The sequence below is a fragment of the Alligator mississippiensis genome, chromosome 1 (assembly GCF_030867095.1).
Source record: "Alligator mississippiensis isolate rAllMis1 chromosome 1, rAllMis1, whole genome shotgun sequence".
NCBI classification, from domain to species: domain Eukaryota; kingdom Metazoa; phylum Chordata; order Crocodylia; family Alligatoridae; genus Alligator; species Alligator mississippiensis.
The window spans coordinates 459,586,928-459,604,837 of record NC_081824.1 but is presented as its reverse complement, the minus strand read 5'-3'; the positions used below and the strand labels follow the sequence as shown (position 1 = coordinate 459,604,837).

At 44.1% G+C, this 17,910-nt stretch overlaps 1 protein-coding gene across 4 annotated transcripts in view; it reads right to left on the bottom strand.

Moving 5' to 3' along the window:
* Positions 1–17,910, bottom strand: part of DLG2 (discs large MAGUK scaffold protein 2) — a 1,595,452-nt gene that overhangs the window by 1,393,510 nt on the left and 184,032 nt on the right. For all 4 annotated transcript variants that reach the window (XM_059722034.1, XM_059721995.1, XM_059721996.1 and 1 more), the window contains exon 3: positions 1,465–1,610. In XM_059722034.1, coding sequence (XP_059578017.1) covers positions 1,465–1,610 — 146 coding nt within the window. The remainder of the gene's footprint in view (positions 1–1,464; positions 1,611–17,910) is intronic.

The following is a 17,910-nucleotide window of genomic DNA, read 5'->3' as shown; positions in this document are numbered from 1 at the left end:
ACCAGGGCACCCCTTGGAGTAACTAGGAACATTGCCCACAAACTGATGGAAAGCAGATTTAGGTTAGACATCAGGAAGAACTTCTTTATGCTGAGGGTTGCTAGAATCTGGAATGGGTTTCCAAGGGAGGTGGTTCTCTTCCCTACCCCGGGGGTCCTTAAGAGGAGGCTAGACATGCACCTGGCTGGGGTCATCTGACCCCAGCACTCTTTCCTCCCCAGAGCCGGGGATCAGACTCAATGATCTGCTGAAGTCCCTTTCAACCCAAACATCTATGAAGCTATGAATCATGGCACTTTACGTAAAGTGCCACAAGTTAGAGCAGGGCCCTAATGTCTATCTGTGCCCAAAAGTAACCTCTGAAATGTTTCCAAGTGAAACGCACTTGGAAACATTTCAAAAACTAATATTTTCAGGCAGGGGGTAGACATACAGGCTCTGGAGCATTCCTGGCTGGAACATTTCAAAACAGTGTACCCTTCTCTAGCACCAGCCAGGAGGTGTTCAAGGACGCTACAGCAATCTGCAGATCCATTCCCCGCTCCCCCAGCAGGGAGGGGAGGTAAACAGGGAGGAAGCAGAGGATCCTTGCTGCCATGATCCCAATTCTCCAGTCCCAGTCCCAAATCCCTCAGATCTCTCCTCTCCCCCTTAGAGCCCCGCTGGGGCTGTGCAGAAGGAACAAAAAGTGAAACACTCCCAAGTAACACCTCATTTAAAGAGTTAGCATTTTAGAGCACTTCGGCAGCTTTTGAAACACTTCAAAGGGCATGTATGTTTGTAGACTAGTGGTTACCAACCAGTCGGTCTCGATTGACTGGTCAATCATGGAGCCTCTAACAGTCGATCTCAGACTGTCAGAGGCTCCACAATCAGGAGTGGCAGGACACACGTGGCTGGGACGAGCCATGCCCCATGCCACCCAAGCTGAGCTAAGTGTGTGGGGTCAGAGCCCGGGCAGCTTGTCCAGGAGTCAAGGGGGATGGGGGGGTGGCCTGGGGTAGGGTGGGACCAGGGGTGGGCAGGTGTGGAGGGGCATGGTAGATCCTGGGGTGCCAAAAAGTGATCTTCACCATAAAAAGATTGGAGACCACTGTTGTAGACCATTCAAAACAGTTCAGTTGTTACTTCTGTCCACACCCTAATAAAGTGTGAACTCAAAGTTTCATTAGGAAAGATAAACTGAAGAGGGGGAGTAATAGTGCTGTATTTCCCATTTTATAGGTGCGGACCTGAAGCACAGAGAAATTAAGTAGTATAACCAAAGTGACAGCAGATGTATAGGACAGAGTCAGAACCTGCTCTAAGTTTCAGTACATTACCTAACCAAAAGGCCATCCTGCCTACTGTAAAACATTACTTTCACCTCCTGAGCTATCTATTTATTATGATTCATTATGATTACTTCCAACTATTTATCTATTATTTGTGAGATAACATTGAACTATTCTTTTAGCACAGTACCTCATGGTTTCTCTGCAGACTTTCATGACATGTAGTAGAAGATTTTGTCTTCTCCCATTTCTCTGCTACTTGGTTTGCTTCTTCTATTTTTTGCTCGTAGCTTTTCTGGGAGTTTAGCAAAGTCACTTCATAAAACTCTTGAATATCTGTTAGTAAAAAGAAACAAGAGACTTCATTTGATATGCTGGATTTTGCAGTCCCTGATATTTATCTCTAACTAGTACGTATTTATGCACTTTGGAGTCTACATTATATCGATAAGCACATATTATTATTTCTAGCAGAAGGCACGAATATGTAAACTAGTTTTCTGAAATGTCATGTAGGTTTCTGAGAAAATTTCCTGCTTTAAAAGATTTTGTTGGCTGTTTGAAGGAAACACATGAATAATAATTATAAGGAAAGACTGAATGAACGCTTTGCATGAAATTATACACAAATCCCAACCATTTATATAGAGCAAGATCTTGTACAAGAAAAAGAACAGTTCAAATTATCTTGGAAAGAAAACTAGAAAACAGCTAAATATTAGGCATCTCAAAAGATGTTCAGCCCTAACACCTGCTTGAGTCCTGGCTGCTAGTGAATGAGAAATCTGTTAAGAAAGTTCAAAGGCCACTCTGGCTGGGCCAGTCACAAACTACCTCTAGTTAGTTAAATTAACCCTTTTAAAAGTTTATCTCCCTGCTCCTATGGCATGACATCCATCCATCTTAGATGGGAGACTGGGTTGGATTTTCAATGATGGAACAGCCCAGAGAGAGGGGAAAGCACCCGCTGCAGAACATAAGCGAAACCCCCTCCTCTGGCAAGAGGTTTCTACCTCTCATTGGCCAGCCAAAGGGAGATGAGAACAGATCGACTCCTTATTTCTGATACCTGCAAGTCAGACTAACCTTCATCTAACATATCACACAATATCTTAGCACTAGCATAAGATGATGAAAAAAAAGTCTCATACATTGTTCTTTTAAAATAAAACAGCCATCAAGTGTGAGCACTAGTTTGGCAGGGATATTACCATGTTAATAAAACACACTTACTGAATGACCTGAGCAGAGGGATTCACAGGAATCTACATATTATACAATGCTAAGAATTTTGAACTTTTACCATTTAATTTAACAACTATAGAGCAATAGCTACAATGGGAATCGGGGGGGGGGGGGGGGAGGGGTTATTCCACCACAAGAATTTGCATAGCAAAATTAAAAATATACAGTATATGTGGTTCTTTGCCAGACTGATTTATATTGCAACTCCAGCTAAGGCACATAAAACTTTATAAGTAACAAATTCTAGGTAAATTACCTGCAGGAATCAGCTAGTATTTGGCCTGTGGTTGTTGCATTTGCTGCTATAGCTGTCAGAGTATTTATTGGGTTGACAGGAGTCAGTCAGACAAGAAGCAGAAGTACAGTACTTGCAATTGGACATTAAAGGTTGTTTTCTTCATGTGTGCCCTCAAAAACTAACTCCTACACATCTTATGTGGTACACATGTGTAAAAAGATACATATCTACAAATGTAAAAAGAGAAACACCTTCTAACAATCTTTCTGCTCTAAGAAAACTCCAGGTTCCTTCTCTGGGATCTGGTAGGTAAAAGAGCAGTTCAGCATACTTGCAGTTATAAAAGTTTCTGGAACACAGCAAATATACTACAGTATGTCACTTTGTATTTCCATAAGCAAAAAATCACTCTCTGTAGAAAAAGACAATAGTTTCCCACACAGTCAATGAGAGCACAAATTAGGAGCTGTAATTTGCAAAAGAAATTTGGTGTGACACCCAATCACCCAATTAATGGGGATGCGAAAATGGGTGAAGAGTGGCAAGGGTATGAGTATATTGGAGCAGAAATGATTAGATGAAGAGAAGCATGAGATAGAATAGCAACAGGGTTCAGATAGTGGGGAGGCCATATTTAAAACCATCACAACAGCATTGCTATTGCCATTTATGGTAACCAAAATCCAGCCTCTCTCTTGGATGCAACGTATAGGAAGGAAAACCAAGCAAAGCACTAGAATCTTATGCAAATGAAAATCGGTATGAGGAAGTTGTCCAATTCCCAAAAAAGCAAGGAGATCATCATCATCAGCAGCAGTCCCACACAGTCAAGGATGACTGCCTTCCACGATTGTCTTATCTGTGGGTCTGAATATGGCTTACAAGGCCTATCCAGTATCAACTGACTCTATTGCAGCTTGGACACGTTTCCATGTGGGATGGATGGCTCTGAGTTCTGGGTTTAGTCTGCAAGACGCTGTTTCTGCATCTCCCATTTTTCCATCTCCTGTTGTTGTTGTTGTAAGGTTTCAAAGTCCTAGGATCCTTGCAGCAGACTGCCTTCATTTGGGGCAGTCCTGGGCAATAGTCTCCCATGAGTTGATAATGATTTGCATTTTTTTTCAAATTGGCCTTGAAGCACTTTCTCTGCCCTCCTCTTGAGCATATCCCTTGACTGAGCCAAGAGAATAAAACCTGCTTCAGGAGTCTGAAGTTGGGCACCCGGATAATGTGGCCAGCCTGGTGAAATTAATGTCAGGTAATCATCATCTCAATGCTTGTGGTGTTTGCTTGCAAGAGGACGCTAATGTTGGTGCATCTATCTTCCCACTGAATTCGAAGCATCTTCTGCAGCTAGTATTTATGGTTCTCCTTCAGTGACTTGAGGTGTCTCCTATACATTGTCCGTGTCTCAGCTCCATGCTGTAAGGTGAGAATCACAACTGCTTCATAAACCATAAGCTTGTTATTGGATCTGATGTTGCAATCTATGAATATCCATTTCCTCAAGCAACTGAAGGCTGCACTTGCACATTTGAGGCTATGTTGGATTTCTTGCCAGCCTTCTGTGAGAGATGGCTTCTGAGATACAGGAAATACTCAACAGTCCCCAGAGTCTCACCATGAATCTGAATTACTGGAGCTAGGGTCTGTTCATTAAAGGGAGGCTGTCCAACATGTTGACAGATGAAAGGAGACATGACAAAATAAGTTAATCAGTAGCGTTTGGCACTGGTGTGGGAGAAGAGCCCAATACATGACTGGTAAACCTTCCCACAGTGGTTACAAGTCCACTCACCAGATGGAAATTGAAGCACACACTGCTTCCTGGCTCACCTGAGGGTCTCAGCCTGGGCTCTCTAATGGCTCTCCACAGTGACTGCACCAGCCTTGACCTGGCTTCTCCAGACTAGGAGGTGGTAGGCAGGGTTCTCCCAGCTGTCAGTGGGAGTGCTGAATTTCTTGAGACCTTGCTGCCATATCAGATCTTTACCCTTCCTCTGCATCACGGGCAGTTCTTGAGTTGGCCATAGAGCACAGCCTTCAGTCTGCTCATTAAGAGCTTGTTGATGGAGGACCTTAGTCTTCTGAATGTTAAGCTCAGTCCCATTTTCTTGTATGCCTCAGTAAAGACCCTGCCGATTGCCTGAAGATCTGCTTCCAAGTAAGCACACACTACAGACTCATCAGTATACTGGAGCTCAGTGACTGAGGTCAGGGTGGTCTTCATTTGGCAATGCTTGTTCTACAGTGGGTGGTGTTGGTAAACAGGAACCAAAAATACTCTCTTCTTTTGGCACCTGAGCAGTTGTTCTACCTAATCCCTCACTTACAAACACTTCATCAAGAGAGATCTTTGATCTTCATGCATTTTTCAAAAGTGTTTGATGTCACAGATTTTATTTATCCAAGTTCAGTGGAATGCATTCATTTAGATGTTAATTTAGGCGTGATTTGCAATCCTTAATAATCTTATTTTTACCTGTTGCTCAGTTAGGCTGTCTTGAATTGTCTCTTGAATTTAACAGATCAAGATACATTGCCACAAGGAATCTCTTATATTTTAAGATGAAGTAATCATAGAGAGAGAAATTGGGTACTTTATTTGGGATACTTCCTCCTTGAGGATGTGGAAAGCCAAATTTTCTCTGTCAGATTAATTCCTTTGTGGAATCAGAAAAAATATATGCCTTAAACTTTGATTATTTTAGTTATAAGATGACATAACCGCTTTGTGTAAAATTGCTGGCTCTGTACAGTAGAACAGATAAGGGCAAGTGTTTGTTCTTTATAACTCTTCTGCAACTGCTTCGCTCACCGCGGCCTTGAAGGTAGCAAAAAAGTATGTACAAAGTAGATTTCCAGGTGCAAGAAGGAGGTTTGTGAACTAACCTCACCTCCCCCATAGTTTCCCATCCTGATTACAGCAAAGAAATAATGAAGTAATATTATAGCCGCTTTTCATGATAATTTCACTATATGATCACGTGAGTTGTAAGCGACTGTTAAAAAGTATATAAGCCTCCTGATTTTGCTCTTGGGGGGGGGACCCCTTCCAAGTGCTTGGGAAATCCATGTCACTTTGGAACTCCCCCTACAGCTGTAGTTTCTTTTGAATAAAAGCTTCTGCTGACCTGACCCAAAAGTACTCTGTGTGTGTTTCCATGACATCTTAATGTTGTCTAACAGGCCCAAGTGCTGGAAAAATGCATCGATATAATTTTACAAACATATACAGACACGTATAAGGTACCAAGTCCTTTTTTAAATGATGCTATCATTAATCTGGTCAGAACATGCAACTTCTATTCTCAGTGACCATCTACCATGGTTCACTACTTCTCACCCTAACGACTTATAAGAAGACACATAGGGGGACCAATTAGCCTCTTAGTCATGGCTGTCTATGTGGCTCAGAGCTGAACATCCTGTGGGCTACACCAGTGGGGGAAGCACACCCATGGGCTGCACCAGGGTGAGACATGGGCCCTCTGGGCCACTTGCTGTATGAGAACTCCTCCACCCCTGACTTCACTGTGTGCTTGTGTACCCACACCTCTGCACCACATGCCTGCCCACCCCTACTCCCACCACTGCACTGCAAACCTATGCTGCCCCTGACTTGCCCTCAGCTACTTGGGTTGGGCCATATTGTACTGCCACGCACTCTGGGGCAGGGGCAGTCAGCAAAAGCCAAAGGGGGAGGGGGGGGCACAGAATCCAGTAGGTGTTGCAGCTGGAGCAATGGGAGAGTGACAGCATGTTGTGTTGGTGTAAGTCCATGGACTCTCCCTGTTTTACATCAGTGTAAGATTGAGCAGAATCTGCCTTTTTTTAAAGGGATAAATAACAAAAAAAAGACTTGGAGTTCTTTATATGGCCCCTTATGCATATTCATTATGATACAGTATCTAACTGTATGTAGTATCTACATATGCTACAGCATCTAATCATATGCTATTCATTTATGTAGGATCCCTTCCTTGCTCAAAGTGCAGATTGCCAGTGTGCCAGTGAACAGTTCTTCAATATTTTGTTTTCTCCTCATCACTTAGTCTAGGGACAGACATTACACATAAACCCGTTTAAGTGCTCAGAAACTGGTTTAAACCTGTAACAGAACAGATGTTCAGTGCACATAAACCAGTTTGAAAATGGCTGAAACTGGTCTGAGATAAATCTGATTGAATGTAGTATCAGACTTAACTGATTTGGGTCAAACCAATTTATGCAATTTCTGTCCCAGACCCCTTCCTGGTTTAAGTTAAACCAGAGTCTCCCAGCATCCCAGATGCTTTGCAACTCTGGGCGGGGCTCTGCTCTCTGCTCCAGCCCAGTAGGGCTGGTCCCACCCCTCTGCTCCCTGGCTGCAGCTCCAGCAGAGACTGCAAGTACAGCAGCATCTGCCTGGCTTCCTCCTGCTCTACCCCCCACTCCCTGCTCAAGCAGGGATTCCCCCCTCCCCTCTCCTTACACAGACACACACTACTAGCTAGCATACTACATGCCGGCTACTGTCTGTGTTGTGGGAGACAGAACAAAGGCAGAAAGGATAATGTCGGCTTAGGACTTTTTGAAGCTAATCAACAGGTAATGTCCCTCCATTCCTTCCTTGGAAAATAATTGTTTAAGAAGAACTTGAAATAATGAGAGGGGCTTTTTTTTCGTTTGATGAGCTGATAAATGCTAAAAAGTCCCTGTATAATTCCCTGCTGTGTAACTAAATGCTCTGTTATCAACAGGGAACCCCTCCCTAATCAGAGTGTTGTGCCAGGGCCTGGCCATACCTCCCTCAGCTCAGCACTATGGAAGGGAAGGGAGGGCTACTCTAGCACCCCCACCTCCCCTGGCTTCTAGCCTGTGCCATTACAGGCATGTCCTTGCGTTTTTTCAGTCCAGAGGTATTGTCTGTGCGGTTACAAATTGGTTCAGCCTAGCCAGATGAGGCTAACCTGTAAAGATTAAATCAACTCAGGCTCAAGCTTTTTGAATGTCTGTCCCTAGCCTTAGTGTATGAGCTAGTTAAGCTCTGCAATGAAGACAGAATTACCAATGTCTTCTGTGGTGCAGTCACTATTGCATGTGAGAGCTACAAAAACATTAATTCATCTTTGTAATGGCCCTGTGAGGTGAAGTAGTGCTTTTTTCCCATTTTATATATTGAGAACTGAGGAACAGAGAAGTGAAGATCAAAAGTAGCTACTAATTCTGTGTACCAATTTGACAGCAAGGATAGATGTAACATTTACAACACTCTAAAGCACTATAAAAATTTGAGTGGACAGATGATGAATAGCATTATAGCACTACAAATCAGCCCAAACAATATCAAAAATGACCCTGGATGAAAGAGAGAACTTTGAAGTTCTTCACAGTGATGCTTTAGCTGGGAGGCAATTGTACATTTGTACACTACTAAAGTATTTCAGTAAAAAGTAGAGCTTTAAGTCCTTCATATGCAGGGCCAGATTAGCCCTTTAGTGGGCCCTAAGCAAACAAATTCATGGGCCCCTACTTTTTTTCAATCAATAATTATAATAGGTAAAATAAGCACAACTGGGCCCCTTCTTCACTTAGGGCCCTAGGCATGTGCCTAGTTTGCCTATGTGTTAATCCGGCCCTGTTCATATGTATGTCCGTCTATACCCTGAGTTACCCAAGAACTTTGCTTTATATAAAGAGTACGTCAGTACTATATAACATGCTAAAGTTGTGTGTTCAAAGTACAGCTCTGTTTGACCTGCCTTGTAGCTTTGAGTTCTAAGCACTGCTGCAAATCAACATCCCAGTTCTCTAGTTGGGGACTTTCTCAGAAAATGAGAGAGACAGTTAGTAGTCACCTTTACAGAACTGGTTTAAGTGGACTGGCCAGCATCACACAGAAATACTATGGCAGCAAGGGCATAAGCTACATCCTTGTGGTGATATTCAACTGTCTTATCCATGAGATTCCCTTTTTCCCTTCATGCACCCATCTGCCTGATTCACTGCAAACTTTCCAACTTCTGCAACAAATGAGATATGGAATCTATGAACAAATCCTCTTTATGTCACAACTCTGGTATATCCCCAAAGCAGTTCCATCCCCTTCACTGACTGAGGCAGGGGTCATGGGGAGAATCACAGTATGATATGATAAGTTTGCACAAGCCTCCCTCATTTTTAATCTTTGACTGCTGGACTTTCCAGCCACAATGATGTTCTTTTAACACAGCTTGGGTGTGTGTAATTTATATAAAAATCACAATATTAATTCATTATAAGAAAATATGACTGCTCTGCCAGCAGAAAGGTTAAATGAATTATGAGGGTAAGAAAATTCCAATGACAAAATTTATAGTTGACTAATCTGCATTCAAACATTCTTCTGTGACCACAGGAGCCTTCACTGACATGCTAATGAGAGAGAGAGAAAAAAAGATGATTCAATACAATGACTGTCGCTTTCAGTTCTAGTCGCCTCAGCCCCAGAAAGAGCGATAAATTGAAGGGAAAATGATTAAAGGTTGGAGAATACCAACTTCAGAGGAGCAGAATAATAATAATTATATGCACTTCTACGGTTCTATGCAGACAAGGTTTTCAAAGTCTGTTACAAATATTAAGAATGAGTTTAAGTAATTTGTGCGCAAGACCTCAGAAGTCGCCAGGCCGAGAGAGATCACTGGCAGAGGATAGCAAATGAGTGTGCAAGAGAGTCTCAAATCCATCTGCAACAACTGGGCTCAAAGAATTTGGGATGGATTCAGGAATGGCCAGTGTATTCAGGCCTATGTAGATCTACTAGGTAGGAATGACCGATAGAGTGCATCCAGATGAGCACACATGTGAGGTTTGTGGTGGTGCAGACCCATGTGTGGCACCACAAACCACAGGCACTGCAAATGCCCATGTTCACCACACTGCTAATTAGCAGTGCAGTGTTTTTTTCTGACACCAGGAGACCCTGGTGTCAAAAAAACCTGTGGCAGAAGAAAGCAGGGTGGCACACGTGGCAGCAGCATGTGCTGCCTGAAACTGGATCCTGGCCAGCCGGAGCCAGACTCCAGCTGCTGGCCAGGCTCCCTGCTGCTGGATCGCTACCGCTGGAGCCCTGGAACACCTGCACAAGTCAGGCTGCCAGGGCCAGCCCAAATGCTGGCTCCAGCCTCCCCCTATCCCACATGGGGCAACTCTCCGAAAGCCAGAGCATGCACGTGCTGCTATTTTTCCCTGGGGAAATGCACTTATGCACTTATCTGGACACACCCATAGAAGCAGGATAAAGGGACCGTGGCTACTGCAGAAACTCTCTACTGTACAAGCAGGTATGGAGTGGCTTCACTAGTATTTTATGGACTGGGAAGGAAACATCCTATCTGCCACCATTTATCCCCCTTAAGGAATGTGGGAACATGCATCATTCCAGTATTGAGAAGGGGCTGAGATATGCTCCTAATACCTCTTTACTGTCATACAGAACCCTGCACCATACCAGCTGATTTCCTGACTCTTTTTAATATGTGGAAGAAGTGTCAAGTTTTTATTCAAGTCATCAGTACTGCCTCCCAATGATCCATATGCTTGTATATATTCGTTCTCCGCTTATTACACAGCTAAGCAAGCCTTTTCATCCAAAATACAACACTACTACTAAAACTATCCAAATAAGATACAGATGTTTTGGGGTCACATTTTCCCTATATTTACTCCTTTTTAAGTCTCCCCACTTCAGCTAAATTCATCCCAGTTTAACTGCAAATCAAGAATAGAATCAGGATCACATGTCTAAAAGAGCATGGAGTAGAGAGAAAAGTTCTAGTTATAGCAGTCTTGCATTTACAAAGCTGGGGGAGGAAAAGGGAAGACTGAACTGTGAAAACAAACAAATTGATGCTAGTCTTCCCAGTACTGTCTATATTTTATGTAACAAGTGTCACAACCCAAAGTTGTGAGTTTTTGTTTGTGTGCGCTTTGGCAACGCTAAATTATGTTCCCGCTAAATTGCAGCTTCCTTGCATGGTGGAGTTCTTTGCTGCAGAAGAGAACTCCAGTGCAACGGGGAATTTCCTGCCAATTTGAAGCTTTCTTTGCATGGTGCATTTCTTTTGCATCTCAGAGATGTACGGTGCAAAGGAGTTCCCGCCATTTGTATGAGAGTTTGTGCCACATTATTGGCCAACTCTAATATATGCACACGTAACGGCTAGCGATTGGCTTGCTAGCCGTATAAAGGGCTTGGGTGGCTTCCGCTCAAGTTGGAGAGAAATCACTTAAAGAACATGAAGATCTCTAAGCGCTGTGGATCCTCACGGACCCAAGGCATTTCTTAAGCAGGCAACAGAGGTCTAAACAGCCTCTGGCCTCTCCCCGTCGCCGAGCGCAATCCTAGACGTATCCCTTTCCTATATACTCAATTTTTGAACCCACGGAGCCTTAACAACTCCGGGGCCTGAGAACCGAACAGAGCCCACGGAGCTTTGACAACTCCGTGGGAAAGAAATTGCCGAACCCGTGGAGCCTTAACCACTCCGGGGCCAAAGAACCGAATTTGTCGTAGTCCTCCAACAAGGATTTAAGCGGAGCTGCACCTGGAAACTGTCCAGCCTACACCACGACCATCTTGGGTGTAAGTAAATAATCTTTAAATCAACCATTACGCCTCTGTGACTAATTCTAGCCCGTGCGTGCCTTGCCGCCGCATGGTCTCCTCCAACCCGCGTGCCCGGGCTGCTGGCCACAGCCCGCGTGCGCAAAGATGGGCCCGGCTCACCCCCAGCCCGCACAACAAGAATAACTAAGTTTAAAAGGCTGACCTTGTACATTGATGAGTTTGAATTTATGGTGTATGTTTCAGCAAACACTTCTTCCCTTCTAACTTGCTATACATGTCACCATGTGATGTAAAGACTCACACTTATCAGCTCTTATCCAAACTCCATTCAAGTCAAACAGATTCCCACCAATTTCAACAGGCTTTGGATCAGGCCCATAAGGAAGCAGATACGCACAGGCAGAAGTTGTAGCCTAAAGCAGGGTTTTTCAACCTTTTTGAGTCAGTGTACCCCCAGCGGCTGGGCAAGAAGGCTGGAATCCCTTGGTGGCCAGACAAGTGCGTGTGTGTGGTGGGGGGGGGGGGGGTGTCCCCAGCAGCCAGTCGACAAGTTGGGGGGGGGGTCCCCCTGGTTGAAAATCCCTGGGCTAAAGTGGTTTTTTTCCATCTGTGCCTAGCAAAATGAAAGCATTTCCTGTGGATACGTACCTTACTACTCTTCTGGCTTACCGACATTTTACTCATTGTTGCCTAGCCAGGCAATTTTGGACAGCCTATTTAACTATAACTAGGATCACAGGAAAGTAGGGCTAAAAGGGACCTCACAAGGTCATCTAGTCTGGCCTCCTGCTCAGGGGCAATATCATCCCTGACTAAACCACTCCAGCCAAGTGTCTGTCCAACATCTTGAAACTTCCAAGGATGGAGATTCCACAATCTCTCTAGGTAGCCTGACCCCAATGTTAAATCCCAGTGCTAGGGATTATGAGTAATGTAGCATATTTTAAGCTTTTGGGCCTAGGGCACAGGATGCACACCAATTAGAAAGACTGCATTAATCTAAACAAACAAACAAAAATCAACAGTCAGGTCCTCTTGCTACAAGTGCTTGGGTTTTTTTTATTAAACTAAGGGAATATTATAATATGTCTAAATTTCATCATTTATATCCTGGGAACCAGATTATGCTAGGTCAACTTCAGCCATCTGGTCTGAGTTATTAGGTTGGAACAAAAAAAGGACAGCATCAGATGTCATTAAGAAGCAAAAAAACCCCCCCAAACTAGATTGTGGTGCAGAAGTAGCATGGAAGTGTCAGGTATTGGATCAGCCTGCCAAGGGAAGCCGTTAAGATCCTATGAATGGAAACATTCCAAAAGGAGATTAGAGAACACACTCTATACAACACAACATAACTTGTGCTTTTTCGGGCACAATTAATCTCAGATGAGTTAAGCAATAGCTACAGCACTCTGCAGTAGCAGAAGGGGAGAGACATTATGATGCAAAAAAAGGGAAAAAAGATATTTTTGGCTTGAATTTTTAAAAAGCACTAGAGTTCTGGAATAAACAGAAGGTGTGGTGTTGGTGTTAACTCTCTAATAAGGATGACTGACCTCCAAACATCAAGGTGGTGCACAGCCTCAGGATCTTAATGGTCTCAGTATTACTCATCAGCACCCCCAGTGCTACAGTAGCCAGAAATACCTCTTCTACCTTCATTGAAAGACCACACATTATTCACCTTCAGTCTACACTACAACGCCGAGGACCAAGTCTGACAGCAAAGGAGAAACAGAACACTCAGCTTTTCCAACACCAAAATGTCAAGTCAGAAGCAGGTCTGAGTGCTCTCCGGAAGGATTTCACACAGGTTAGGGTAAAAGGATGATAGCTCCCTGAGGCATACAACTACACTGAATGGAGAAAGTGAATCAGTACTGCGTTCTTTCATTAAACTTTCTCAGTTGGTAAGTGTTACTCATTCAGGTAGAGGCACTGCAGCATGGTTCAGTGCAAAGTGTACTAGGTAGGGAGGCATGGGGTTCACTTCTGGCTTTGTGACCTTGGGCACATGAACGACTAGTGGCTCCCACTAATTGGGGAGGGGGCACCTTGGTGGTGAATGGCAAGTGGAGACTGCCCGCAGCCGCTGCTGGCAGTGTCAGTGGTGGTGAGTGGCAAGTGGGGACTGTCAGCGGCGGTGGGAGGTGAGTGGTGAGTGGGAACCACCTGCAGCCATCAGAGGCTGTGTCAGCAATAAGTGGGGGACAGCGACTGCCCACCCGCAGAAGCTGGCGGTGGCCAATCTCGGGGTATGGGCCAATCTCGCCTATGCTTGGGCAAGTCACTTCACTTCCCTGTTCCTTCTTCACACCCTTTGTCTCATCTATTTAGAAGCTTTAAATGTTTGGAGCATGAACTGTTAATGGTGCAGGCCAAGGGCCCAAAACCATAGAACCCTTATATCAGCTGGGACTCTACCACATGGATTAAATAGCATAACCTATCACCAAGACAATATTTCCAGAAGGCTTCAAAGCATTTACCACACGCTGGGTACACAAGAAGCTACGGCACAGTGATTACTGCACATTTGTTTAGTACTTGTATTAGCAAATACTAAATAAATGCGCGAGAACCATTGTTACTGAACAGTGGTGCTGGCGAACGTCTTTCAGGTGATGCTACTGCACAGTAGCCTAATAATACTGTGCAGTAGCATATTAGCACTGGCCATGCTGTGATGCACTACTGCACAGTATTTTTCGGCTACTGTAGCATCTCATGTAGATGCCCCTGTAAGGACTACAAACGCTTCCTGTTATTTTGCTATATGAAACTTCTTTCCGTTGTTGGATAAACTGTGAGAACAAGAAGCCACGGTCTCAAGTTGCAGCAAGGGAAGTTTAGGTTAGATATTAAGAAAATCTCTCACAAGCAGGGTGGTTAAGCACTGGAGCAGACTTCCCAGACAGTTGTGGGGGTCTCCATCCTTGGAGGTTTTTAAGACCCAGCTAGACAGAGCCTTGGCTGGGATGATGTAGTTGGGGAAGGTCCTGCTTTGAGCAGGGGGTTGGACTAGATGACCTCCTGTAACAGGGAGCCAATGGCTCCTGTTACTAAAGTGGGGGGAAACACAGCAGGCTAGCCTGCCATGTAGACACACAGGCAGCTGATGCAAGGGAATCATGCAGCAGACCTAAAGTGCAGTTGGGGATAAAGAGCCATTTGACTCTGATAGGGCACCATTCAGGGGAATATGAACTGAACACCTAGAGGGAAAAGGAGAACTGGGGATGTGCACGGAGCCGAGCTCTTCGGACAGACTGGCTGCACACAAACCCTCTTGCAGGCAAGGAAGCGCTCCGAAGGCAGAGAGGTGAGAGCCCCAGGAGATGAAGGTTGTTCCAATGTTTGCTTAGCCAGAGTAGGGGAGGATTTCCTTCAAGTGGTAGTTTGCCCTTTTTCTTTCACTACCAATGTTTGTTTACCCAGAGTAGGGGAGGTTTTTGTTAAAGTAATAGCTTGGCTTTCACCAGCTGTGGCTGAAAGGGGAGAAGAGGAGGCCACAGGCAGAAACCAAGAGGGTCAGAAGCCTGAAATAGGAAGGGCAGTAGAGACAGCCTGAGGCTGTAAGGTCTATGACCGGGGCCCAGGGTGAGAGATGGGCCAGGGCGAGAGACAGGGCTGGCACCCGAGAGCCCAAGTCCAGCACAGTGGGCCTAGGCAAAAGGGAGGCCCAGCCAGAAAATAGGGGGCCAAAGTCAAGAAGGCCAAAGCCCCTAATAAAGGCTTAGAGACCTAAGTGGGACAAGCCTTGCACTGGGGCAAGCCACCACACTATAGTTATAATCAGTAACATCTCCAAGGCATGAGCATGGCTGTAGGGCAGACAGTGACCAAGTACACAGCCCTTAAAGCACCTAGTGTCCCGAGGCACCGACAGGTACAAAGGGCCATGACAGTTCAGCCACAGGCAGCTCAGCAGTAGGCCAGACTCCCTCTGGACCTCAGGACAGCCTCCCATCCTTTCTCTTCTGAACAACATCAAGGTGTGGCAGGAAACAAGAGAAAAGGGCACCCCAAGGGATCAGAAGAGGCAGGAGATGTGCGTCCCCCAAGAGTGCTATAGCACCACGGGACACAGACCTGTCATGCCTCCCGAGGTCCCTTCCAACCCTAATTTTCTATGATTCTGTGACACAAGAACAGTGAAAAAGTAAGAGTAAAACAATCAACCTACATTCAGAAACAGTAGCATAACAGTGGCCACTGTGGTCTGACACCTACTGCCATCCCTGCCTCCCGGGGCACAAACCCTGATAGTTACACCTCTGGTCAGAACTCACCAGAACAGCCCTGCCAGAAATCTCCGTATCATGAGCAGTTGCCCAAAAGAGCTCGAGGAAGCAAATATTCAGCAGTAACTCAAGGACTGATGAGCAGAGTCAAACAAAAATCACAAGCAAAGAAAAAGAAAAAGAACAAGAACTACAGTTGCAAGTCCTCTTCCACAGTAATGAAATCAATGCTAAAAATAATAGTGTAGAAGCCATACCTCAGAAAAACAAAGCCATCTTCTATGAATATCTAGTCACAATACTAAATGGACTACCCTAGCTTGACCTACAGTTCCTAATCTTTTATTATTATGACACATTAGTTTGTGTGTACATGTATAATGTATATTACTCTTATGGTCACAATTTTCTATGGAACTGAACATGCAGGCAATTCTGCTGATTTTGTTTCTGAATATAAAATCTTGACAGAACCTTTAAATTGCTGGAAAGCAAAGTAATGAATACTTGTATTTGCTACTCACTTGGAATTATGCAGATGTGAAATTTTACCAATACAAAGTAAGTACACACACACACTCATTTGGCACGCACATTATTGGACCCAGTTCATCCACACACTTCGGCTGCTTTGTACAAAGCCAGTGTTAGCTGTAACCTGAATGTAAATGTTACAGCTCTTTTGCATTGCTGAAGCAGCGTTAAACAGCCACAGCATACCACTAAATAAGCCCTACTCTTTATCCATTAGAAAAGATATGTAAACAGAAAGTGAAGCTTATACTGGTCAGTACTCACAAAAAAACCTTGAATCTTCCTAAGTATATGTGCATTAGGATACACCTTTCATAGGATGATAAATATTCCTTGAGAGAGAATACTAAGGTGTGGTAATTTTTCTATATCAACTTAGAGATATATAAGCAGCTTTTTCCAATACTGTGTATTGATCTGTGTGTGCTAGATAGAGAAAAAAGTTATTTATGACAAACAAATAAGGTCCGACTGCAAGATTGTCTTATTCACTGTATAGGTTAGAAAACTTAATTAAGGGCCACCGATATGAACTGAATTCCCCTCGACTTCAGCGTAGCTTGATGGTTCTACTTTTTCATGCAGCAGTCTAGTTCTCTTTGCATGTTTCTTTTCTCCTGAAGTGTCTCATGCAGATCCCCCGCTGTGGATTACAGAAGCTAGGAACAGCATTTTCCTCTGACTGATTCTGAAGTGATTCAAACAAAAGAACTGAAGTTAGATGTCTTTATACTCCCCAGTTACATTATTGCTTTCTTGTGCAATTCTGGCTGCTCAAAATGCAACAAATATATTTTCCTTAAATAGCTCTAATGGATTCATGGAGCTGGTAACACTGTATTGCACTACTCAGACAAGAGTCCAGAAATCAAAAACATTTTTCATAGGTGAGACAGCAGTCATAGCAAAACTTTCCTTGAATGAAATTTGAGGTTGTATTATTTACTTTTTTATTCCAGAAGGTAACCAGCTGTAAACTCAATTTCCCACGACATATCAGGAGGAATAGTGCTGCACACTGAACCAAAAAATTGAAGGTGCATCATTGCTAAATGCTTTATAAACAGAATCAAGTCCCTGTTATGCATTTTGCTATTGTAGCTGTGCACCAGTGGGTTGGGGAAGGGTTCGCTAAGAGGAAATGTAGTATTTAAAAATGAATGCATCCTTGGAGCATCTCAGGCTATGGAAATGTGTGGGAATGCAAAAACAACTCCTCCCGAGTACTATCTATTCCATCTCTGTCCTAGGGCATCTACAATGTGTTCCTTCCCTATAGCACCCAGCCTACTCCCTTTTACAGAAGTGAATAAAAATAAAAGAACAAGGGAAGTTTCTCACAGCATAATGTCTCTTTGTCATGCTTACAACATTATTTTTCATCTTTAAAAAAGTGCTGGTATTCTGGTGGTATTTTAACTAGTAAGGTAAACACTCTGCCCCCTCCCACTTTCAATGGGGAGTTATAAATGGGAACAAATCTAATCTGGAAAAAAAACACATTCACAAAAGAAGTGGAGGCATCTCCTGCTGTCCTTCTGATGATGGGAGTGACACTCAAATCCTCTACTGCTTCAGGAGCTCTCCCCGACTCCATTGCTCCTCGCACAACCCTGATCTCAACCACTCTCCAGGCTCTTCCCTCTTAGGCACCTCCCTTCCCCAAGAGTCAAGGCCTTGCCTTTACTGAGCATCACTTTTTACCCTGTATGAACTACCTAGTACCATTCCCAGGGATCTCTCTTGGTCATGGCCACCCACTGGTTCAGGAGCCTGGTTTCT